This window comes from Ambystoma mexicanum, chromosome 10 (assembly GCF_040938575.1).
Source record: "Ambystoma mexicanum isolate Mex_15411 chromosome 10, UKY_AmexF1_1, whole genome shotgun sequence".
NCBI lineage: Eukaryota > Metazoa > Chordata > Amphibia > Caudata > Ambystomatidae > Ambystoma > Ambystoma mexicanum.
In genome coordinates this window covers 878358683-878384860 of record NC_090932.1, presented here as the reverse complement: position 1 = coordinate 878384860, position 26178 = coordinate 878358683, and the positions used below count along the sequence as shown (strand labels likewise).

At 43.3% G+C, this 26178-nt stretch overlaps 1 protein-coding gene across 1 annotated transcript in view; it reads left to right on the top strand.

The window, feature by feature from the left end:
• PPP1R2 (protein phosphatase 1 regulatory inhibitor subunit 2) overlaps positions 1-19662 on the top strand; it is a 235789-nt gene extending 216127 nt beyond the window's left edge. Inside the window, exons 5-6 of the mRNA XM_069618586.1 lie at positions 15750-15902; positions 17702-19662. Of these exons, the coding sequence (XP_069474687.1) occupies positions 15750-15902; positions 17702-17748 (200 nt within the window). The 3' untranslated portion in view covers positions 17749-19662. The remainder of the gene's footprint in view (positions 1-15749; positions 15903-17701) is intronic.
• The last annotated feature ends 6516 nt before the right edge of the window (positions 19663-26178 follow it).

The following is a 26178-nucleotide window of genomic DNA, read 5'->3' as shown; positions in this document are numbered from 1 at the left end:
TAGTCCAACAAAACCTATGCACAGAAAGCTGTGCTAGAGGTACGAAGCATCCCCCTTAGGATGGATGCTACTCTGTGCCCCGAAGGCCTGCAATATCCTGTAACCATGCGCAAGTACCCACAAATACAAATAACAGTTCAATTACACCATTGAGAGCACTCCCTGCTTCTGCACAGTTTTAAGAATTTGATGGCATTAACGAGAACCTCGGGAAAGACCATGAAAATCAGAGGAAGACAAAATATGCAGAAGTGTGTAGTAATAGTTTCATTGAACCTATTTATTATCCAACACAACCACTTGATGCCTTACTTGTCTGACGGCATCGGGTCAACAATGGTAGAGATGATGGACTAACCATCATCATCGGCTTAAGAGGCAAAGATCCGGTATTCGCTTACACATCCTTGAAAGCTTTTATGGAGCAAAGGGAAAGGCTTGTGCTATGAAATACTTGCCCAGCGCCATATAATCACAACCTGCAACGTTTTAACAACTAAAACTGCTCACAGCGTGAATAAAATGCACACGAGAAAAAAAGTAACAAAATGAAGTACACTGTGAACACTGAGCATGGTTAGCGCCTGGCCCCAGGCACCCTGCTAAGTAACCCGATGCAAGGACTAGGAATAGTGAACAGAAGCTGGATCTCGTGGGAGAAAATAGCAAGCCTTACTGATGAGCTCACGCTGTCTCACGGCCATCCCGCTGAGATGCTCAGGGAATAATGGGTGGGTATGTGTAGTATGTTACCATTCTGATGGAAGCTGCCTGACCCTGTGGGACATGCCTGATCATATTATGGTGTGTAGAATCAGAACACTAAGAACTCAGGTCCCAACAGAGTTCTAGAAGAGAGGACTGCAATTGAATCATAACTGTCCAGCTCTCGTTGCTACAAGCTGTCTTCCCTCCTCTTTCATTACCTGTAACTGAATTTCATTATTATATACTAACTATTAAATTTACTTACTGTTATAACTGCCTCTTGATGTCCCATATATTATCCCCATTACGGCCTACTTCATTTGGCGACGAGGATGGCTCCAATTGAACTATTGTCTCATCAATGTGTACGGAGCCGCTCCGCTCATGCCCGGGCGTAGTAGCGGCCCCGTCTTCCAGTTCCTGAAGGTAACGTTTTCCAGTTCGTCTCAAATATTTCAACCAGTGCCGCGTTTCATTCGCTCCTTGGCAGCATATGTGAAATTCGATTGATGTTGTTGGTCTGTGCTACACATCAATAAGCCGTCTCAGCCGTTTCTTTTGGCTTCTTCTGTTTACACTCTGCATCGAAATTCGCGCATGCGTTAAATGCGCTGAAGAAGGAAGGCACCTTTAAAGACACAGTACGCTGTTTTTCTCAAACACAAGCCGCGTTTCATACGCATATTGGAAGTGTCGAAAATACAGCACACCATCGAAAGCAGAAATTCCTGTTTTGTTGCCATCGCTACTTCATGGAATACTTTATGTTAACCACTATACAAGTTGAAATCTCACCGTCTGATTTATAATAATGATCAACTTCTTTACTGAAAAAGACAATTAACAAAAGTGCTCAATCGAAATTAAATTCTCACATACTTGTAAGGATTCTGCAAGAAAGTGCTGTGAACTACACACTCCCTGGACATCACTGTGCTCTACATTGTTTACGGGGCCTTAATTGAATCATACATACGCTACCTGGTTCTAATTAACACAAACTGTCATGGCATTTAGCAGTGTGCCTCCACCTGCTTTCTTTATGCCTAGCACTGATGAACCTGCTTTGCCTTGGAAGAGGTGGATAAAATCCTTTGAACACTATGCAGGAGTGATTTGTGGTCCCAATTGTAGTGCAGAGAAGAGGAAGTCATTACTCTTGCACTGTTTAGGTCCTGTTGGACAAGAAAAATATGAAACACTTCCAGAAGTACCGGAAGAAGAGTGTGTGGACCTAAATGAATACCAGCGAGCTGTAAAAAAAATTGACAAACACTTTGAAAAGAAAGTGAGCATAATTTTGGAACGTTACAAGTTTGGCAAACGCACACAAGAGGAGGGAGAAAGTGTGGAAAAGTTCGTCACTGCATTAAGAAAATTAGCAAAGTCGTGCAATTTCAATGAACAACTGGATGAGAGACTCAGAGACCAATTTATGTTAGAGTGTCGCAGTAGCAAAGTGAGGGAAAGATTATGGTCGGAAAGTGATCCTTCCCTTGACATTGTTCTCCGAGTGGCAAAAGAAGTAGAACACACGGAAGAGTGTGTTAAAGAATTGGAGAATAAGATGAAACAAGTAAAAATAGGAAGCAGCAATAGTAGAATGCATGATACACCGAATGAGGATTCGATTTCCATGATAAATGATAATACAATTAAGAAGAGATCTGTCACTAAACAATACAATTTGATGAGAATGGACAAAAGATCAAGCAAAAATGGTCAAAAAAGTTCATCATACGAAGTCTCTAAGAAAAACAGTCCAGAGAATCAATTAATGAAATTGGGAAAAAAGCGCCAAGGAAGGTGTTACAGATGTGGCAACGTGAATCATTGGGCTGATGACCCAGATTGTCCAGCATTGAAGATCATATGCAACAAGTGCAAAGGGAAGGGTCACTTCTCTAAATGTTGCAGGTCACGTGATAATGCCATGAACTGGATAGGAGACAATTCTGATAGTGATCGCAGTGAGAAGGAAATTCAAGAGGATTGCGTATGTACCATAACTGACGATGATGATGATGAAGAGGTGTTGGAAAGTCCCAGGGCTATGGTGTCCATTGATGGCAACGAAGTATGTATGATGATTGATACTGGTGCAAAATATACTCTTTTGGAACAAGAATAAACATGAGTATTTACATGAGACGGATATTAATCCAAGAGCCTATGGAGGTGTGAAGATCAATGTCATCGGTTGGCATTGGGGAAAGCTGAAATTTAAGAACAGATCTGCCAAGGGCAAGATATACATCACTGGTGAAGGTAAAACTGCTCTACTCAGCTGGACTCACCAGAGCAAATTACGAGTGAAAGTAGATTCCACCAGCGAGGAATCAGTTTTGTCTATAAGTAGTGTCAATTCTAAAGTGATTAATGGCAGTGATGTTATACGTAAAGCTGGTTTGCTAGAGGTTTTCAGAGACAAGATAGGATGTCTTCAAGGTTATACCCATCAGATATTACTCAAACCAGACAAAAAACCTGTAGCCCAAAGATTAAGAAACATTCCTTTAGCTGTACGAGAAGAAGTCGGCAAGGAAATAAGGAAAATGGAAGAAGATGGAATCATAGAAAGTATTGATGCCAGTGAATGGGTCTCTCCACTTGTTGTTATAAGGAAAAAATCGGGAAAACTTAGAATTTGTGTTGACTTACGTGAGTTGAACAAATGTGTCATTCCTGATCGTCATCCTTTACCGAATATACAAGAAATTGTTTCTACTATTGGACCCTCTAAAATATTTTCAACGTTAGACCTATCATCTGCCTACCATCAAATTAAACTTCACAGAAGTTCAAAGAAACTTACTGCTTTCATAACTCCTGATGGTTTGTATCAATTTAAAAGAATGCCTTTTGGATTAGTGTTGGCAGCATCAGTCTTCCAGAAGGTTATGTATGGTATGTTCAAGAATACTGAAGGAGTGATTTGTTTTCAAGACGATGTATTAATTCATGCTGTCACTCAAGAACTACATGACAAGAGGTTATTACATGTATGTCAAAAATTATGTGATGCAGGTATGACCTTAAGCAAGGACAAATGTAAGATAAATTGCACGGAAATCGAATATTTGGGACATAAAATTACAGCAGAAGGAATTTTTCCAAAACCACAATTGGTCAATACCATTGTGGGAATGCCGAGTCCGAGTAACAAAGATGAGATTCGTACATTTATTGGTATGGCTGAATACTACTCAAAATTTGTCAAAGATTTTGCCATCCACACTGTTCCATTACGAGAGGCGCTCAAGAGAACATTTTTGAATGGAACGTGGAATGTGAAAATGAATTCAATTTTATAAAAAGTGCGATAAATTCTGCTCCTGCATTAAAGAATTTTTGTACTAATGACAAGATTATCATCACTACAGACGCCAGTAACATAGGCTTAGGAGCTGTGTTGTCTCAAGAGAAGGATGGTCGGGAAGCAATAATTGCCTTTGCATCACGATTGCTTAAGGGAGCAGAGATTTCATATGCCACGATAGAGAAGGAAGCTTTAGCTATTAAATGGGCAGCTGACAAGTTTAGAAGCTTTATATGGGGAAACCAAGTTGAGTTTCGTACCGATCATAAGCCCTTAACTCAAGTGTTCATGTCAAAGGGTCTTAATAAAGTATCCAACAGGATGAGAAGATGGGTCATGATGTTGCAGGAGTTCAACTACACTGTGATATATGTTCCAGGAATTAAGAATGTATCTGCTGACTGCTTATCTCGATTAACTAACATTTCCGAGATTGTCGATGAAGACATGGAAGTTGTCTTTTGTGTGGAAACTTCTTCTATTTCCAAGGATGATTGGGATCACGCTGAATCAAATGATAATAACATCAAGAAATTGAAAGAATTAATTCAAAGCCATGATTTTATGAAGAAATCAAAATTTGAAGAGGCCGACTTGAGCGTTTTTTGGTCTGTTGCAGATGAACTGCATGTTCACGGTAATTTTGTAATGAGAGGAGATAGTCATTCCTCCTAAGGATCTACATTTGAAGATTATAGAACTGGGTCATGAAGGTCATCAAGGAGTAATAAAGACCAAACAAAGAGTTAGGAATGACTATTGGTGGCCTGGTTGCGACCTGCAGATCGAGCGATATATTAGAGAATGTATCCTTTGTTGTGATGATGAAAAAAAATGTGTGGGTTCAAGACAACCAATGGTTATTACCGATATTCCCAACAGTGTTTGGAGGGATATAAGTATGGATATTTTAGGTCCCATATGTTGCAAAGGTGTACAAAAATATTGTTTGGTAGTCATAGATCTCCTCACCAGGTGGGTTGAAATTTTAATTGCCTCTAGTATCACGGGTAAAACTGTAGTTGAATTCTTATCAAATATATGTGAGAGGGAAGGTTATCCTGGAAGTATCCTTTCCGATAACGGTACTCAATTTAAGTCTAAAGAAGTGGCAGACTTCTGTAAAAAATTTGCCATTGAGCACAAGACCAGCTCAATTTACCATCCCCAAACTAATGGATCAGTAGAACGTTTTAATAAAATATTGAAAGAAACCATCAGAATGGCTTGGGCCAATGGGATGGATTGGGAGGATGCTGTCAGGGAGAAAATAATTGCCCATCGTTTTACTCCACACACCAGTACAGGTCTTTCTCCTTTTGAGCATAGTAGGGGAAGAAAAGCTAACACCAAATTAGCTCCCATTTGGCTTATCAAGGGGAGTAAGGAAATAGAAAAGAATCTGGTCAATGCAAAGGACAAAATTAGGGAAACGCAAAAGAGAAACAAGTTAAACTATGATAAGAAAGTACGTAGCAACAAGTATGATATGTCTACAGCTGTTGGTAAGTTGGTTAAGGTTTTACTTCCTCCTGCTCTAAGAACTGGACCATGCAAATGGTCCAACCCTATTAGGGTTATAGAGGCATTTCGCCATGCTGTCAGGACAGAGGACAAAAGGATATGGAATGTAGAAAGAATTTGGATGTGTGAAAGTAATGATTTTAACAAGAAAGAAAAGAGAGATGTAGGTCAGAATACAGTCAGAAATGTTAAAGTTTCTAGAAATTTAAGCAGTGGTGTGAAGAAGAGTCGTAGTACTGTTGATAAGAATTGTGATAGTAATTCTGAGCAATTTCAATTTTCCTTGCCAACCACCTCCAGACATGGAAGATGCATGTCCAGATCTGGCAGATTTTATCGTTTGCCGAAAAGGATGGAGGACTATGTGGAGTTTACGTGAGCCAGCTGGAACCTTGTTCCATCAGTTTTTGTATATAGTTTGTGAACGATATAAAGGGAAGGAGATGTGTAGTATGTTACCATTCTGATGGAAGCTGCCTGACCCTGTGGGACATGCCTGATCATATTATGGTGTGTAGAATCAGAACACTAAGAACTCAGGTCCCAACAGAGTTCTAGAAGAGAGGACTGCAATTGAATCATAACTGTCCAGCTCTCGTTGCTACAAGCTGTCTCCCTCCTCTTTCATTACTTCATTACCTGTAACTGAATTTCATTATTATATACTAACTATTAAATTTACTTACTGTTATAACTGCCTCTTGATGTCCCATATATTATCCCCATTACGGCCTACTTCAGTATGAGAGGCGGGTGGGGGTACTGCGGTGTAGCTAGCATCCCGCCAGGAGGATGGGCAATCTCTGACATGCGCATAAAGAAGAAACACGCATGTTTACACTTCCTGAAAACCGCCAATCACATACTTCAAGATCAAACAGAGACCATAGTACACTCTGGCGCTTAACACAGGTATGCCTTTTACTGCATATGGGCTATACCTTGAGCATTGTTAAGTGGTTGCAAGCTGATGTCTTACCTCGTCAGGTAAACGCCTCCACCGATTAGATTTATTGGCACAGAACTGATGGCTTCATGCAAGGCTTTAACCATGAACCATCCATCTCCTGCCAAATATATAAATACAGCAAAGTTGCGAGTGAGCCCGCTAGGGGAGACATGTCAACAACAACTCGCTGAAAAGTACTGCCGGCAAACTTCAAACCCCAGAATGCATAGAAAGACCACTTTTCATGAACAGAAGTTTTCCGATTTTGTCTTGCAATAGGCTGCTGACATGGCACAATAAATGGGCCCACTTAAACATTGCAAGCCCCTAGAAAATGACAATTTAGTGGCACAGTATAAATATTGAATAACATAACATGACTCCCAAAACCACATTCTTCCAAGTGTTTCTAGAGGGCGGGCTATTTAACCTCTAGTTTAATCACGGCCACATCTCACTCTGTCGTCCTCTCTTTACCCCTGTGGAGTCCTACTTCTCGGGCGCTATGTTTGTAAACCACACACCTCACAAACACACTACCACCAGTTCTCCAGCCCAGGCAACGCACTGAACAATTGTCTTTACTATATGATGGAGACACAGACCCACCCGCCAAAATTCTACCATCCCGTGTTAAAGACCCACGGCTGTCACACCTGTACAGACACTGGGGGTAATTGAATTAATTGTCTTGCCCTTCCTGTGCCGCCCACTCTCATAACCAGGGCATTTGTCCATTATTATACCAATATACATTACTCTTGCTCATTCCTCTCATCCCCTTTCTTCTCCCCATCAGTAAAGTGCAGAATGAGACATGTCTTCTTTTTGGCATAAAAGGCAGCAGATTTATTTTCACACATAATAGAAAACACAGCAAACAATTGTGAAAATAGTTCCAAAGGTGCGGCGACTGCTCCGTGTCCAAAAATGTACTTCCCCCTTTTCCCAACAAAGTCCACAGTAGGCCCAACTCTCCCAACCCTTCGTGTCTGAGACCAGCCTGCCCCTGCAGGTGTTCCTGGGCTGGGAGAGCGCGGTTTGTTCGGGGGAAGCTGAGCCCTCATTGCTACCACCAGGTGCCCCCGCCGCTTAAGCTCCCAAGAGGTGCTGGTCCGAGAAGAGCTAAGACCCTTCCGGCTGTGCAATGGCTCATTCGGAGTCTGTGTCTCGTCACTGGTCGCCACAACACTGCCACGCCGAAGGTGGGTTACCGCCCACCGCGGCTCCCCCCCCCTTTCCTCTTTCTTAGTTCCAGGAGCTTAGTGAACTTTGTGCCCAAACCCCATACTATGCGCAACTCCCTCAGCCCTTCCTTTCTTAGACCAACCTGCCACTGCCGGTGTTCTTGGGCTTAGAGAGCGCTGCTTGTTGGGCAGGGGGAGCTGAGCCCTTATTGCTACCACATGACTCCTTCGCCGCTTAGGCTCCCAAGAGGCGCTGGTCCGAAAGAGTGAAGACTCTTCAGGTTTTGCAATGGCTCATCCACCGGCTCCTGCTTTTAACCTGACTGTCCGGTCGATCCGTTCGTCATACTTCACCCGCAGTAAGCTCCCTCCATATTTTATCAGGCTAAAGCTCCCCAACCAACCTATCCTTGCTCTGCCTGCCCTTGCAGGGGTTACCATGCTGGGGAGCGCCGTTTTTGACGGGTGAAGTAGAGCTTTTATTCCTTAGTTAGACTTTCAGACACCACCTTTTCCTTACTTCCCCTTTGCCTCAGTCCTCTCCCTTTTTGATCAGGCTCAAACTCGTCCCCACAAGAATCCACGGTCTTGTGCCATTTCCGACGGGAGAAGCTGACCTTTTAACTCCTTTAGTAAAAGCCCCCTTCGCCACCCGACTTTCCAAGAGGGTTTGGGGGGGCTAACTAATTCTGTCTGTACTTGTCATGTAGGCCCAATCTCCCCTACCCTGATCCTCTGTGGATTGCCTGCCCTTGCAGGAGTATTAACGGCCTCGGGGAGTGCCATTCATGACCGAGAGCTGCTGGGCCAACCTTTTACCCTCAAAACAGACCCCTTTCCTCTCTTCTATACATTATGTAGGCCAAAGCTTCCGAGCCATAGTAGCGTCTTACCACACCCAGACTACTACGTACCAGACTTCCCCCAGCCCCTGCTACTTGTATATTGACCCCCAAAGGTTGGCCTTGCCGACCTGTTGCCCCATAGAACCCCAGATCGAATGCTAGCTATGTCCCCAATGCATTGATGAATGCCTTTATTTTAGAGAATGATGCCATTCCCCCAATGTACCTTGCAGCTTTGGCAATGCTTGACGCATGACCCCCCAGTCATAACTCTAGCACTCTTGCTAAACCCTGTGTCATCCGCCTGATGACCTCATTTCTGCTCATGCTCCTTTGCTCCCCACTTCACCAAACTAGCTTAACCAATTTAACCCCAGTGCCCCCTCACTAGTCTGCAGAGTTATTCCCCACTAAGATGACATCTGTCTTTTGAATGAGTCAACTTTTCCCAGAGGATTGCGTGCTTCAGCGCCCCTTCAGCTCGGTCTTTACTTCCTTTCTTGTTAAGCTGCTCCAAACCTAGCCCCAATAAAACTCTAAACGTATCCTGTCTATTATCTATACCCATGCGCTATGTTGTTACGCCAGGTGCCCCTGGGGTGTTTATTTGAGAGATCCCCGATTTGTAACCGATTTACCCCAGTGCACAATCACTAATAAATTGAGCTGTGTGTTCATATCCTTCCTGTTCGGCTCTGCAGCTCAATGGGTAACCCGGGCCCTCTTGCACGCTTCAGTGCCATTACAAATACCAGACCTTGCAGTGATTTGGTAACCCACCATGTTCCACCCTGACCCACCTGCCACGTGGGGTATACCCTCTTGTGCAACCACCTCGACGGATCAGTAACTGACCGGGGCACCTCATGAACCTTCACCTCCTGTCCACATCAGATATACCCCTTACCATGTTAACGAGTTGCCTGCACAGATATGGTCACCTGCAAGGGAATCCCTGCCTCAACCCATGAAACCATATTACCTCCCTGTGTGTGGGAGGGGTGTGGGGGGTGAGTGGGAGGAGATGAGGGCGTGGCGGGAAGGTCCCTGAAAGCTGACGCACCGCCCCCACTAAATGAATACCCATGGTATATGCAATGATGGGTTATTTATAACATGCTTAATACCCAGAAGTTTCTCCGGGCGGACCCGGTGCTGGAACCTGAGCTGCTTCGTGTCATCTTGCTCTCCAAGCGAGAATGTTGCCGCTGAGCACTTCTTCTTCACCGCCTGGGTACACTCCTTTTCCCTATAGAAGAGGCCCTTTAATTATCAGGGAAGTGCGCCCTAAAACCAAGTGGCCCTGGTAACATGGCTGTGTCCTACACTTGCACTCTCGCGAATTAGGTGTCACGACCTTATCCCCACCGAGTGTTCACGGGGCCCTAAAGACTCTATTTGGTCTCCCTCGGATACCTTGGAGCCAGTCCTGGCGCTGTTGGCATCGGAGGCACATGCTAGAGCGGGGTTTCAATGGGCAATGGACAAGCATGGCCGCCCCCATGAGGAGCGTTGAGGAACTGCATTCGGCGGTCTAGCATCCAGGGCGGGGCTCGCCCCGAAGGCACCTGGGATACCTGCTGGCTTTTTAAACCATGCCCGATTAGAGGCACGCGCTCTAGAAGCGTGACGTTCACCGGGTCCTGCTCAGCATCCTGGCCTGCAAGGGCGAGAAAAGGCAAGAAGCATCGCCATCCTTACCTGTTCAGCGGCATCCTCCGCCAACCGATATCGTCCAACGCTCACCATCTTCCTCCAGCACCATCTCCGACATCTTGTGAGCTTCTTACCAGTCCGTCAGGAAGGCCATCTAGAACCACTCGTCTTCTATTCTTCTCGACCTGCAAGACAACAATAGCACAGGTTAGCCATTTGCAAGGACGCTTGCAGCGCCGCTTGGCATTTCGTCTTACCTTCTCGAACCCAGCTTCAGCATCCAACTCAGCCTCCAACATCTGTAAGAAAAGGGGAGAAGGTTATTTGTGCTTAAATCACTAAAGGCATTACTGTCATCTTCATCTTCAAAGACTTACCTGAAAAAACGGAGTTGCAGTCGGTCTGGACTCAGGCCCTCGCCAGTGAAGAAACTCAGCGGAACGGTGCCATTGACGATGTGCCCCTGCCCACCTCTGGTGCGCCATGTCTCCGCGGCAGAGCCATAGGGGGGTCCACCTTCCTCCCCGATGTTAAAATATTCTGAGCATTGTTGTCCTGCTTGTATAAACCCGAGTAGGGTATATGGGAGAAGAGTTTGTAGTGCACCCTGCCAGTGTCCCTCGCGCCCTGGGGGGGGGGGGGAGTCCGGCACAACGTTTGTGACTCCTGCCTTCCCAAGGGTTAAACTGGGCGGAAACATAAAAGGCTCCCTTGGCCTCACTCTGAGATTTTGCAATGAGGGAAGCTGAGGACCGTAAGTGCCCATATGCAGGCACGACCCCCCCCCCCCTTACCTAGCTCGGACATTCAATGACAACTGTGCCCTAATGCAAGCTTGAGCTACAAACGCCATATTCCCCACCAGCTGCCCCTCACCAGGCCATGCCTACTTCACGCCCTGCTGCGGCTCCAAACCTGAACTCTGTTCTACACCCATCCTTTGTAACTACTGCTAGCAACGAAAGCTGCACCATAGCGCGCAGTCATTAATCGTTTCCAGTACCCCTGGGTACATCTACTCACCTTGTACCTATCCCACCAAACCTGCAGTTGATTTTTTCTTCCCCAGCGCTTATCCCTTCCAGCCCTGAATAGTTTGTAGTCCCCCTGGGTCCATCTACTAACCTGAAAATGTTTCACCATACCCGACCGTTCCTTTTACTCACCCTGGGCCCCTCTCATCCAGAGAGAACGTGCACGCCCCTCAGGGTTCCAAATAAGCCGTAAAAAACCACCATTAACAAGGGGAACCCCGAAATGTTCTTAATAGCACAAAAGGGACATGTCTGACCCGGGGCTTACGCTACCCATTTTCCTCCATGGCCTCTCAGACGGACCTGCGCGCCCCATTTTCTATTAAGGACCATCCTAGCGAGCCTGCAGCTCATGCCAATCCGGGGCGGTCATTCTTTCAAACCAAACCACCATCTCCTGCCCCTTTCATCAATACCTTCACCATGAACATACAGCAAACAACGGAGCAACAAACCGTACAAATCCATATATCTTACGCAACGTCTTTCCAAGCCCTGTTAACCGCTGCTCGAGGTGAATTATTAACTCCTGCTAAACCCCTGCCACCGCTGACTGTAACCAGGGCCCAAACATATTTACTTTTGCCCCGGTCTTTGCCATCACAAATAACCATACCGATTGTTTCCCCCTTTACTACCTGTGCATACCTTCCCTGTTACATTGGTAAACAAGCGTTGTCCGCATACTGCCCCTATTTATCCCCAACCGTTGATGCAGTACAGCGCCCTGCGCCCCTCCCCTCTATAACAGTGGGAAGTAACTCCAATTCCGAACCACGGGCACTGATGCACCACGCACTTTCGCAAATAATAACTCTGTAAGCAATGGCCTCCGGCCTTGAATATGCTGACCGTGGCCATCAAATTGCATTATAAACCCAACGCTGAGCTTGCAACATAATTCCTAACCTTGTGATAGCCGCCGTCGCACAATTCTTTGCCATCTAAATAAATGCCCATTTTTAACCGCCTTACTGCCCCTTCAAGCCTTCCTTGTAGCATGGTGAACTAGCGAACATGACATAGTTGACTTACATCTAGGCCCCAACCTTAGTTGCATCGAAAACAGCAATGGCATTGAAAGGCATTCAAAGGTGTACACTAACCCGCCGTGACTTTAAATGGTCACCAGAAAACAAGACGCAGAGCCACAGCCTGCACCTTTTATAACCCACGCTTCGGATAAATTAATCCCGCCATACATTTAAAATGAGTAACAGTTAACTCAAGCTTTGCACAGCAGTCTACCATCGTAAGTTTTCACAAAGCACCTCACCAGGCTGAGAACAGAAAACCAGACACGGCTGCATGTCTCCCTCCTTGTGAGCACTGGTGGCCAACGCCATGCTCATAAACATATTGTCTGTAATACCAGACATTGCATTTGAACTCAGTCTCCCGCATTCCAGAAGTAGAACCTCATTACTCGAGCCACTGGTGGCTGTGCTAACACCAGCTCCGCCGTGCAATAGAAGAGAGAACACCGATAGACGAGAGAACACCAATGCTCAATACACCGGACACGGAACCAGTGTTACAACAACCACAGAGGGCACAACAGACGTCAGACCGGCTCTCCATTTTAACTTTTAGAACTTGCTGCTGCTTCTGCCACGGCATGTTGAGCACTACTGTTTAAATAGGTCCTACTGAGTCGCGCCTGCCCTCTGAAGAACTGCAAACAAACTATCAGCCGTTCCATGCGTTCTTCCACTCCTCCCCTTGGCACTCTCTGATGCAATATCCCAGGCTTGCCACGCTTGCGGATGGCTCAACTTGTTGGCCTTTTGTGTCTTCTCTTTAAGAGAAACTTTGTTAAAACCTCCATGCCCCATGCTGGCCAATGCACTCCCTCTTTTGCATATTCAACCAGGTACTTCGCCTTTGACCAGGTCATGCCTTGTCTGGGGAACACTTCTGCCTCTTCCACCTTTCTTTCTTGCCTTGGCCTGATCTCAAACCACCGGCTCCTGGTTTACCCCAGTTGAGAGGTGAACTTGTTCGCCATACTTCACCCGTAGTAAGCTCCTCTCCATACTTAGGCTAAAGCCCCCTCAAACCACTTGTCCTTGCTCTGCCTGTCTGTGCATGAGTTACCATGTTGGGAGAGCGCCGCTCCTGCGGATGCAGTTGAGCTGTATTCCTTTGCTAGAATTTCAAAAACCAACTTTGCCTTCCTTCCCCCTTTCTCTCAGTCCTATCCATTTTTTATCAGGCTAAACGTGACCCCCCTCAATAATCCTTGGTCTGACGGCACTTGTCGCAGATCTTGTGCTGGCGGAACGCCATCCCTAACGGGGGAAGCTGACCTTCTAACTCCTTTAGTAAAGCCCCCATCGCCGTTGGATTTTCAAAGGAAGGCTCCCCACTTCCAATTTTACTGGTCATGTAGGCCCAATCCCCCCCTCCCCAAACCCTCTAAACCTCTGCGGATTGCCTCCTCCAACCTGGTAAAACTACGGCAGAGGGAGGGCTGCTCCTGACCTGGAGGACTGAGCTATTCGCTTCTTAAATCAACCCCCTTCCCCCTAATCTATTCCTTCAATAGGCCAAAGCTCCCCTGCCATAGTCCCAGCAGACTGCCTACCTGCAGACAATCCCAGACTGGGGTGGAGGGGCCCGTTCAAGACCCAGACAATCCGAGCTTGTCCTTGTTTCCTTTCGGCCACCCTTGGCCATCTATCTGGCATTTATGTAGCATCGTCCTAACACTGATACTGCTACATATCAGATGCACAACCACCACTGTTACTTGTTTATCGACCCCGAAAGGATGAAAGACTGAGTTGGCCTTGCTGACCTGTTAGTCTAAACCCCATTCCCAATGCCAACACTGTACCACAATGTATTCTTAACACCTTATTTTACAGAATTAAACAGCAGGAGTCGCTCCTGTGACCACTGGCGACCCCAAATGACGTCCCTGTGAAAGGCATGCTTTTAAAAAATCAAATCCTGATCTTGAACTAGGTTTTTTGACTCAAACTCCTACTGTTTTGATAATAGTCTTAGAAATTGATGCTGCAACATACCTTTAAAGTATACTTTAAAGAAAAATGGTTCAGATTCAGAATTTATATCAAACGTGACCCCCTAGCTCAATAACTTAGAAAGTGGGCGGTGAACTTTGAATTACACTAGCTGCGTGGTTGCAGTTCGTTTCGCAACCCAAAAGTAGGCGGCGATCATGGAAAGGAAATACTTAATACTTCTTACAATAACTTCTTAGTAACGATCGAAAACTTAGTATTTCTAGGAAACCACCCTTTCTAAAGGATGCATTGTTTGAGGTGCCTTTTGTTTAGAAAAGAGCATTCTGAATATTTTCAAGGAGGGGGCGGGCGGCATCAAGGGCATAATGCAATCTTGCACTGATATGCAGATTCCCGTACCCCTAAACATGTCTCTACTTTGGTATTGGATGCCACTGATGTGAACACCTGGGATCTTGATTGCCATACCTGCAAGTAGTGTGAGCAGCTAAGCTTTTGATTTAAAAAAATATAAATAAACGCTGCAAATGGTCTGAGCAACTGGTCTTTTGATGCCTGTATTTGATAGGAATAAATGTCAAATAATGTGAGTGCCAGAGAACTTCACGGCAAAGTCGTCTGAAAGCCAGGTGTTTTCTGGGTTGATCTCCATAAAGCAGTACCACCAGTTGTCACCCAGCACACTCACATCCTGGGTGTGTTTGGAAGGAGGAAAGGCTTCCGAGGCAACTCTGTGTGGTAACTGCCCCCTTATTTACCAACCTTTATCCTGGTCTACCCGTAAGTTCTGCAAAGATTCTGCTCTTGGATGAGCTCATGCCTCCACCCCGATTAAGTGACCCGTTTCCGAGAAGCAAGAATTTAATTTCGGTGCTTCTCAAAAGGTGGCTCTCCAACTGAAGATACTACGCAACCGGGTCTTTGCGTGAATGTGGAGAAGAGATTTGGGTTTGCATGTTAGAACACTGAAGGCGGCTTCTAATGTGGAACTTCAGAACACCTTGGTTGGGCAGCAGCTTCTTACAGGTTATTCATATTTTCATTGTGAATTCTGTTTCTGAAACAAAACCATTTACTTGCTGTGCTATCTTATTGAACATAAGCAGTCATGTTTTGTATATTCTTTGTAGCTTGATATTCGGATTGATGTGTAGCTTGATATGCGGAATGATCTATCTAGCACATCATGGGCCTCATTACAAGTTTGCTGGCATTTCGGCACATGGTCTGGCGGAATTACCATAGAGTTAAAAGTGGTGGTAGGTGGTGTGTTAGTCCCTATGTATCGCACTCCATAGGACTCAATGGAGGTTTTGGTGGAATTGCCACCAGCAGTAATTCTGCTGATTTTGCAGTTTGATTTTTTTTTTGTTGTTTTTTTTGATGCAGTAAGGTCGAGTATTTTACAGCACCATTGTACTTATTTTTTGTGCTTGAAAGAAAAAATAGTGTGTCTGCACTGCACAACCTCAATGTGTGTACTAATGACTCAACTGGATTACTTTTCTTTGCTTTTATGTGTTTGGTTCTCTAGAGCAAAAGAAGCATTTTGAAATGAAGCGGAAATGTCACTATAATGAAGGACTTAATATTAAACTAGCAAGACAACTAATTGCAACAGAATTAGTGGGAGAGGAAGAGGACGAGGACGAAGACGAGGAGATGCAAGATGTAACAGATTCAGAAGGTAAAGGCACACGTGAAAAACCATTGTAATGGTCTAAGCTGTGGCAGCTGGTACATTTTTTATTTGGAGGGGCTAAATATTTCCCACCAATATGCGGGCGTGACGGAGCAGAGCAAGGGACCCTGAACCAATCCAAAGGCGTTCATGGATACTCCCCTCCCACTCGCCCCTGATACCTTTTTTTTTGTTTTTTCTTCAAATAAATGGAATTGTTAATTTTGCAGTCGGTTTTATAGAGTAACACATTAAAAAAATCAGTGGATGCAAGCCACCAACTGTGCACAGGAGTATTTTATAACTCTTTAATGATCCCTTTGCGCATAATTTGTGCCAGTATAAAAACATCATGCGGGCTGTACCCATACATATAATGATGGCTGTATGTATATGCCAGTATCGCCAAATAAGAACATGCTCGTATTTGCTTTTCCCATAATGATACTATAAAAAAGCATGTCCATGCTGGCTTTGCCAATTTGTCAGTATCCCCAAGTAACCACAGACTCCAGTAAAAAAATAAAATGCCATTCCATAATAAGAAAACATTTCCAGACCGGCTGTATGCCCACGTACCAACACTCATCATGTTGGTTTTACTCTTGATGCCAGAAAAATATGGCATGGCTCAGTAAGACAATGTTTTCAGAACGGCTGCTGCTACACAAATATATCCCACTCCTCTCCCTCCCCGCCAAATCAAACACCTGCTGCCCAGCCCAGCACACATGCAATCTCACCTGCATTTGTACAATCTCATTCCCACATGCACCCATTCAACATACATTGTCATTCACACGCACACTTGCATGCACGTATACATTTCATTTTTCTCAACTGCATCCCGGGGTATCAGGTAATAATATCCCTATATATATATATTCGCCGTAAATAATATCGCTGGGAAAATGTCGTGGCGATATTATTTGGGTGACCATATATATGGGGACAGGGGCAAAAAAAAAAGTTTGGGGGTTGCAGGGGTGTCCCCCACATGTTCCATGCAATAATGTCGCCACAAAAAAACGGCAATTTTTCGGCAATATTTTTGCATGGCGAGATTTTTGTGGCGACATTATTACATGGAACCCATCCCGGGCCATGGTTCCAAACGCCACCTGCCATAATGGCCCTTGGGCTTCCACACGACAGGAAACAGGGAGAGCTTCCTGGTTCTTGCTCATGCGCAATGGAGCTTGAACACCGCCATCTAGTCGCCTCTCTGAAGCAGCCACTCCTTATGCATATTTAGTGCTGTAGTACTCCAGCCTCTATCTCCAATGCCCATGTATGCCTGGGATAGCAAAACACCCCTGGCCTTGCACAGCCCATTGGTCATGGGCTTTAAACTACTGAAAGTTCAAAGGGATGACACGTTTCCCTGTACAGTTAAAGCCAGCCCAAGAGCACACATCCTCAGCTGCTTACTGCCATTGAGGGCCGGGAGTGTTCAGTATTTTCGCTTAGCTAGTCCATAATGAGTAACTGGTTGACACCCTATTGCCCATTATGGACGAGCTGCAACTGAGGCTTTATCTGGACGAAGGAAAGAATACTGTGATTACTATGATTGACAAGCATGCTTCTGTCTGTTGTGAAGTAGAACTTTTCTGTTTTTGGCACTGAGGAACACTTCATCAAATGTTGAATCGTTGTGTTATTAGACTCCATACTCGGTGAATTATCTGGTTAGTAGATTATTAAATCTCATATCATCAGGGACACACGACTGATTTCAACACTAAACATGTTAGTTGTTGCACTAATATCAGGACTAACTAATTGTTGTTTTCCCCCCACAGTTCAAGGTGATAATGGACAAATGCAAAGCAACGAGACCGACTTATAGAAGTGTAATAATTAACTGTGTACATCTTACAAAAACATATTTATAAGGAGACAAAAGCACCACTAGATGGTTTGGCAAAATTATGAGTATTGAGAGGCATATAGGTCATAGCACTCTGCTGCCAAGATATTTCTTTTTACTTTACATATTCCAGGGTGAGATGAAAGATAATAATGTCTCACGGTTTGTGTCTAGTATATTATCACGCCCGCTGCTCCACCATCAACTTCAAATGAAAAAGTTTTTAGATAGAGCCCTAGATGCACACTTTATTTCAGATGCCTTGTGTTAATGACCATAACCAGTATGACCACGTGGTGTTGGTATTAGTGTTTTACAAACTTACATCAAGTTGTGGAAAAAGCACCTACTACAACAGCCTGAAGTCCACGAAAAGAGAAGAACACGTTTCTATGCAGAGATGCACGTTGGGAGATGTGCATCAATTGACCATGTTATTTGGTGACACAAATATCATTTTAAATCCATATTTTGTGAAACTGTACATCTCAAAAACCTGTTTCATTTTTGCATGAGTGCCTAGGAATACAGTTGAATAATATTTTTAATGTTTGCAGAGGCAATTAGAAATGAACTATTACTGCACTGAGTTTTAAGAGTTGTTTTTCTTTCAAATGTATGAATGTTTGAATGTGTAATTTAATCCATTATATGTTGATATTTAGGCGCTTTGTCCTCCTGTGCAAGTACTAGATTGGAAAGTATTCCGTAGATTGGTTTGGTAAATGTTCACATCCCATGGGGTTGGGGCTCCATTAGAAGAGATTTAGCCAAAGTCTTAAAATGAAATACAACATATTTTACAGCATTATGTTTTCATTAACCATCTGTCATACATGCCTGATTAGTTGAAAATAATTACATGTACATAGAATCTTCAGTGGCACTACTAAAACCCCATACACAAGAAGCTCGTATTGATCAAAAATAAAGTAGGACAATGGTCCCTCTGTGACTCAAGTGTCGCATAGGATTTCCGTTTCCAGCTCTGGCCTAGAAAGAAAAGGCATCAGAAATCTATATAGCTTTTAAAAAGAATGAATATCCTTATTTCTCAATAACTTACCCAGGAGACACCTGATGAGAACAATAGAAACTCTGAGCAAATTAATTCTGTGTCTGCTCTAAGGAGGTCTCTATGGTTACAGAATAAAGGGTCCCATGTACCGCTTGAACATATATATGTATAGGGTTGGAAGAAGGGTGATCAGTGGCCCCTCTAAATCCAAGTGATTGTGGGCAAAATATTCTTTGGGCACTAGCATTTTGGATCTCTGGCGGGTGGTTGACAGACAAAAGTGTTAATCGAGTTAGAAGAAAAACGTACAGCAGTCTATAAACATTACCCGGTTTAGTGTTGTTTCCTCATAGTTATGTTCTATTTGAAAGGAAACATTGTGATATGTATTCACTGGTTTGACACATGCTATTGTGGTTTCCAGTAAGGACCCCATTCCCAACCAAGCAGTCCCACTTGGGAGGAAACTTAAAGAAGATGTTAAAGGCTGTTGCCACTGAAACCATTGAAACTAAGGCATCAATGGCCTAATTTGAGAAATGACTTCTGTAGGTGCTGGCTCTTCTGAAAGAGATGATCTTCCAATTCCATATATAACGAGCCTTTCTCTGCCCCCAACCCATCCTCATATTTCCAAAAGTATTGATATCTCTCTGTTGGGTGCTATGATTCACCGTCCATTTTTTTTAATTTTTTTTACATGCTTCGGAATTTTATTTGAGATTATGTTGACCTATTGTAAAAATGTGTTCCTGTCTACTGTATATTTGAAGTCTCAATAAAAGAATGAAAAAGCATACTTCCTCTAACTTAAAATTGATGCCTTTCACTTCAGTCCTACATGATGAATAAAATGTTGCACTTGTAAGCTTTAATGAGTCTGTTTCTGTAAAATGAATCTACCATGAACCAAGTGTCACTGCCTCCAATGCGTTTTCTGATTTCTTCTTCCACGCTGGCTGAGAAACCACAGTACCCGTTTGCTCTTTAGATCCATTTGTTTGATGGCTCTGAAAACCCAGTGATAGCTTTAGCAGTGAACTTATTTAGTGTTGTAGAATTTGGTGTTGGCTGGTTTCTGAGTGGAGACAAACTCTGAAGCATATTATTCTTAAGTGCCTCTATTCCAGCATTATAGTTGCATATACGTTGTATTCATGGAAGTTCTTTGTGCACACGTTTATGCCTTAAGCATAGTTCATGTTTCTTTTATTTTGGCAAACATCGTGTTTGAATTCGAGGCACGAGTAGCCTATTGATTGACCTTTTGTTTACCCTCATGTCTTCCCAGTAACTTCCAGCCACGGACAGCGTAGTATAGTTTTCCAGTGTGATAAGCTATACAAACAGTATCTTGATTCAATGCCTCTGTCGGTTCCTCATAGCTTCTTTTGGACAAAGGTAATTCTGGTTAATGTAACTTTTGTTTCGGAATGGATTACAAGATTTCTCCCAAGTTAACCTTCCCTTGTTATTGAAGGTTTGGGGTATGGATTTCACAATCTAGACAAGAAATTTCTTGGAAAGGGAAGTTTTACTTGATACACGCACTCTGGATTTAGGACTCAACTTGGAAGGGACTGCATTGACGTGTGAATTTAATTTGTCTACTAGCTGTGGACCAAAGCTATTTTGTATCGTTATTTTGCCTTGCAAGTTGTTGAGAATGGGCTAACGTGTTGATGTCTAGCAGACCTCCTTTCTGGGCGCCTTATTAATACTACAAGACCTCATGGAGAAGCGGCCCATAGGTTTGCATAGCCACCCAGCACTAGTCCTGTCCTGTAAGGCTTGCACTTGAACCCCTAATTGTTAATTGTAAAATGTAAGGCTTGTTGGTATCCCCAAGAATTATGGACTTCATCGCCATTGTTCTGCTTATAAAATGTTTGGCGCTCTTTAACAAAAAGAGTAGCGTCTTCAATATTGTTCTTAGCTACATTCACGCTATGAATGGGAATGAAATTGGGATTAGTCTGCTAGTCCTAAAGCTATAGCATCGAACAATCAGTCTTGCATATATTAAGGATAATCCTCCACAAGCATGTCCAAGATGCACAACCCATGGGTTTCATGCAGTGCCGTGCTGATGTGGTCGTAAAGGAACATTTACAGTAAAAAATAATCTTTCATTATATTACTTATATCATGTACTGAAATGAATCACTCCACCCTTATCTGGACTGCTTTACTGCAGAAAAGTAAGTTGTTCTACTTGCTTGGAGCATGCAAAGTTCTGTATTCTGTCTGTAATGGGCTTGTTATTTAAAGTGCTTTAGTGTTAAAGTTTTGTGCATTTGAAGGACCTTGATTTCATCCACAGACATGGTCATTCATTTGGGAACACTGGGTACTACTGGAGTGTCTGCCTCTTCAAGTACGACTTGTAAATTACCCAGTGGCAGATGGTGCAAGCAGTCACATGACATGCAGCCCAGATAACACATTTACTCTCCTTCCCATCATAGCTCAAAATCAAATGTCTTCCGTCAGGCCTTGCACTACTTTGATGGGACTATATGGAGTCCTTCTAATATCCTGGGTGTGATGTTTTACAGTTGTTGTTCTGTACACGGGAAGCATCAACACACTGTCGGCAGTATAATGAATAGGGCTGGTCATTTATCTGTCCATACAACTTGAAAAGTTTGCAAAAAATCTGTTTGCTCTACCTTTTAACCAGGAATAATTTATAAGTGATAGATGAGGCCTGTTATAGTTTTGCAGTTGTCTCACAAGCCGTTTTGTGCCCTGGTGTAAATGTATGTTTGATCCAGGTGTCTTGCTGTTGTAACGAAGAATGGTGCGCATCGATTTTGAACAACAATTATGTTGGCTCCAGTTGTTTCCCACATACATCAAAATGTAACCAATGCCTGAAGCATGCTGTGTTCCACTATTCTTTTGACTACGTGTATGTTTACAAATAAAAGGGAATCTTTCCACAGTTGTGGGCTGATCTGCCAGTTTAAAATCAATACTTTGCCACACACTTCTTTTTAACAGACATGTTTGCATGGGGGAAATTGAGATTTTCCTTTCATTACAAACAATTGCACGGAATATAGTTCATTGTTCAGAAATGTTACTCCTGTGTTTTGACAAATTAAAATCTTGTTTTGTGAAGTTTGTTTTCGTTAACATTTTGTCTGCAAATATAATTCTTTAGTTTTAAAAAGTGTGTTTTTCTTTATAAGTAGGGCATAAAGCATTTAAGATTATTAAAAACAAGCCTCGAGCTGTTTTGTGTGATGCTTACCATAATCGTGCAACTCACTGTGCCTTTCTTAGTTTATATTTTTAGCACTATGTCCTTTTAGCAACACTAATGTTCCAGAAGCTACCCATATGTTCACTGCAAGCTGTCATTTTTAATCGGGCCAAAACAAATTATTTTATATAGCGGAACAAGTTAGTGCTATGTTTGTTTCGTCATGTTGCAATGAAAAGTGTGTGTGTATGATATATAGTGTAAAGAAACCCTGTGGAAAATTATATAAACCATATGTAATAGCCTGTGGCAAAGAATTGGTTTCTGCACAAATATCACTGGTGGATTGCGTGTCCTATTTTCTGTATCCATCTATTATGTTCGGCCTGCTGCTCTTTTCACCTTGTACGTCCATGGCTCTCACAAGCTCGCTCCTCCCATTGTGCTTGATTTTTCTTTCTAACAAGATCAGTGCCTGGGTGTAGTAGATGGGAGTTGGCTATGACAAGCAGACAGCTATCAGGGCTGTGCGCTACTTAGGTTTCCTTACTTTTGTCTTTATAATTCCTCTGCATCAAGAAAGGGATGCAGCTGGGGTTTTTATGAGCAACCATTTTATCAAGAATTCCGGTCCAGTGAATAAGATTCAAATGGACAAGGGCAGTTGAAGTCTGGTCCTTCCCTTCAGCTCCCTAGTGTTACATCAGTATTTTAGTTCAGATATATTTATTTGTGCTTGGAGCATAAAACGGAACAATAATTGAAATGTGTGTTCATATGAATTAGCCACCGTTAATAATTTTAACAGTGAGTTAAAAACTAAGGGATAGGGCAAATAAGAGATGAAGGGCACAAAGGAGAAGGCGAGGCAAAACAATTGGTATATCCAATCAACAAAGTAAGACTGCAGATGGAACAGCATTAGGGGAAACTCTTAAGTGATGAGACTTCTGCCGTAGGTGAACACGGTGGAAGAGACTAGAGGAGAGGGTGTGGGGTAAGCAAGGCAAATGGGTGAATATTCTCAGGTATATGCAGTACGGCCATGGGGGTGGTGGTAGACTAAATGAATCATTTGTGAGGTGCGAGTTATGCATTGGGAATGGGAGTATAGAATACGGTACAGGAGAACTATAGGCAGGTTTTCGGATAGTTCACTATTCAGTGATATCGTCCTCAATATGGTTTTTTTTCTTTAAATCTAATTTTTATTAGTATTTTAGAACCTAGAGAAGAGCAGAAAAGACATTATTTGCAATAGTACTTATCGTGAACATAATCTACCATCTACCCCTCTTTTTTTCCCCTCTTCCAGCACATAGCCCATAAAACATCATATAACAGTTAGAGGCAGCAACCCCTTTTCCTCATAATTGACATCCACCTTGTAGGAAAATGGCCCAAGCAAGAGTGGGGAATCGGCTTGCAGTCCTTCGGTTTCAGCGTTATTATTCTGATGCTGGCTGACTGGCATATTCAAGCAATTCGTTTATTGTTGTGCAATTGGTTGATGGTTGGTCAGTTGGGAAACATATGTTCTAATTTTGCCCTGGGTCTTGTGACAATTAGGGGAAGGGGTGAGAGTCTGTGTAGTTTGCTATGGATCCAGAAGATCTGATGGAGTGGAAAGTCATTGGTTTGTGACAACAATGCTGGGCCAATTTTGATATGGTTCCAGTTGTATGCTCCTATTCAAGCAGCGTATGTGTACTTGTGGGATGTTCTGACCCACTGGCTCTGCCCTGCAACATCACTGTGTGCTGCTTTCATCAGAAACAACAGAATGGCCGCCAAAAAGCCTGATGATCTAAAAATCCCGGAGAAGTGCGCAGGGAAACCTGAAAAATAGGCTGCCAAACCCATTTTGCCTATGTCAGTGGTAAAACAGGAGACCACACTGCCAAAACCTATCATTGGGCTGTCCACAGAGTGAAATAGTTGTGCTTGAAAAGGCAGTGTTGCATTGCCAGGAAAATCCAGAAGTGCTTTAAAATCAGTTTTTCCTTGGCTGTTAAAAGTCCAAAATCATGGTTCCCAAACAGCAGAGAAGTTCCAACATCCTTGTTGGGTGTTCACCATCACCTTATTTAAGGAATCCCCATAAGCACAATGTCAGGAGAAGCACCTTTCATCATAAAAAAAAATCCACATTCAAAAAGATGCTTGCCTGGCAAAATGTCAGGAATGGGCGCAGTACCGCTGCTCGCTTGCGTCCAAGCTGTCATTTACTTGTACTGCCAGTTTAAAACTTGTGTCTTAAAATCAAATTGTGGAAAAGTAGAGACTTGCCATCAGAAGCAATATAGGTTGCTACAATTCAATTTCTATGTTTTAAAAAGACTGGAATGAAGAGATCTGTGTGTATATTTGTTGAAAATGTAAATTGTATTTTAGAAAAGACAATTTTAAACAGTGTTTTAAAAGTGAACTAATGTCAGCCACACTGGACTTCAAAGACATTCCACAGCTTCTCCCAAAGGAATCTTCCTCCTGCTCTCTCCTCAGGGACTGGCATTGAGTTGTTAATGGAGGTGGGAGGAGATTTTGGCCTGTTGCTCTGAGTAGGAACAAAAGACTCCCTTGACTGAAAGGAAATGCAAATTCGGGTGTCAACAGAAACCAACTGCCAAAGGAAGAGAGGCTCAGGTTGCTCTTGGCCCAGCCAAACCTTAGAGGCGGGACTAGACTGATGTGTATCTTAAACTCCAAGGAAATATCTTTTTGGAGAAAGACTCATAGAATAATGTGCCAAACCTGGAAAAATCTGTATTTTATAGGTTAATATGAAAATGCTGCTCACAGTTTGAAACTACTCTGAACCCTGTGCGATATTCAGAGACCGGACCACGAAAATGTTGATGTTGAAGTAATTGTGATAATGCTAGGCATATGTAAATTTACAGGATTATGCCCAGATGTCATGCGCATGTATGTGGAAAAATGTGTACAGATCTGACACTGGGTAACCAACCAAAAGCACAAAAAACAGTCAATTTTGAACCGAAATTCTGAAGAAGATGGGACTCGGACGGAAACGTGCTCTAGTAAATATGTGATGTGAATATGTATTAGCAAGTTGGTGATATTGCAAATATGCTTGATATGAAAAATAGATTTTCTGTGTAGAAACAAAGGGGAGGTTTTTCCTTGGATTGTAAATTGCAGCATCACTATGACACTAGATTTCCTTCTCAAATCAGGAGAAGGGAAATACTCTGACCAATCGGATTCCTAGAGGGTGGGCTTAGTATAATCAGCCTACCCACCCCTTTGGGAAATGCATAAAAAGGGACTGTTTAGGACCTAGAGACACACATACATTCACCCATCAACTGATTTACTGGCAAAGCGCTCTGCAGGAGAACCCAGATCCAAGACTGCCGAACTCTGAAAGCAGAAGGCCCAATTCCAAAGCTGAACCTTTCTCAGCTTGGCCTTTAAAATCTTGCAACCTGATTTTAATCCCAGCTTTCCAAGGGGAACCCCACAAAAAGAACAGCCGGGCGTGCTGTTTCTGCTTTCTTGCCAAGAACTCTTGCTAGAACCCAGAGATCCAAACCAGTAGAGTAGAGCTGTAACCCAGAACCAACCCGTCAGATCCAGAACCAGAGGCCGTGCAGTGTCCAGAGTGCCGTGCTGAGTGCAGAGCCGGGTGCCTGAATCCTGTCCGGTGGGCTAGCAGGATTCCAGTCCAAAACCTTTGACGGGCCTATTCCAAAACCATAGTTGTGAGTATCTAGCATAGAATTCTCCATAGCCAATCTCTTAGCTTTAAGTAATCCAATCCAAAACCCATTCCAACATATCCAGAACTGCGTTGTAGAATCTCTTTTGTCTTTTCTGAATCTTTTCCTCACCCAAATAGTCCTTTGTTAATTGTAGTGATAAATTCATCTTTGCGCTAATATTTTTGCTGAAGAAAGACAAGTGTCTTGGCGGGCAAAAGTCAGAGCGAAGGCGCCGCTGTTCTGGTGGCTCTCCGTTGGGTATCTTGCATCTTCATAGCCTCCCTTAGTGTTAAGAAAATTCTTGTTTGTAATTCAAAAGCGCATCTTTCATTTGAAAATCTTTTTGAGAAAAATCAACCTCTACTAAAACCTTCATAACTTCTGAACCGTACATGCTGGAAACGAAATGTAAGTGTCAAATTGAAGCTAACATCCTCAGCTTTCAAACGAAC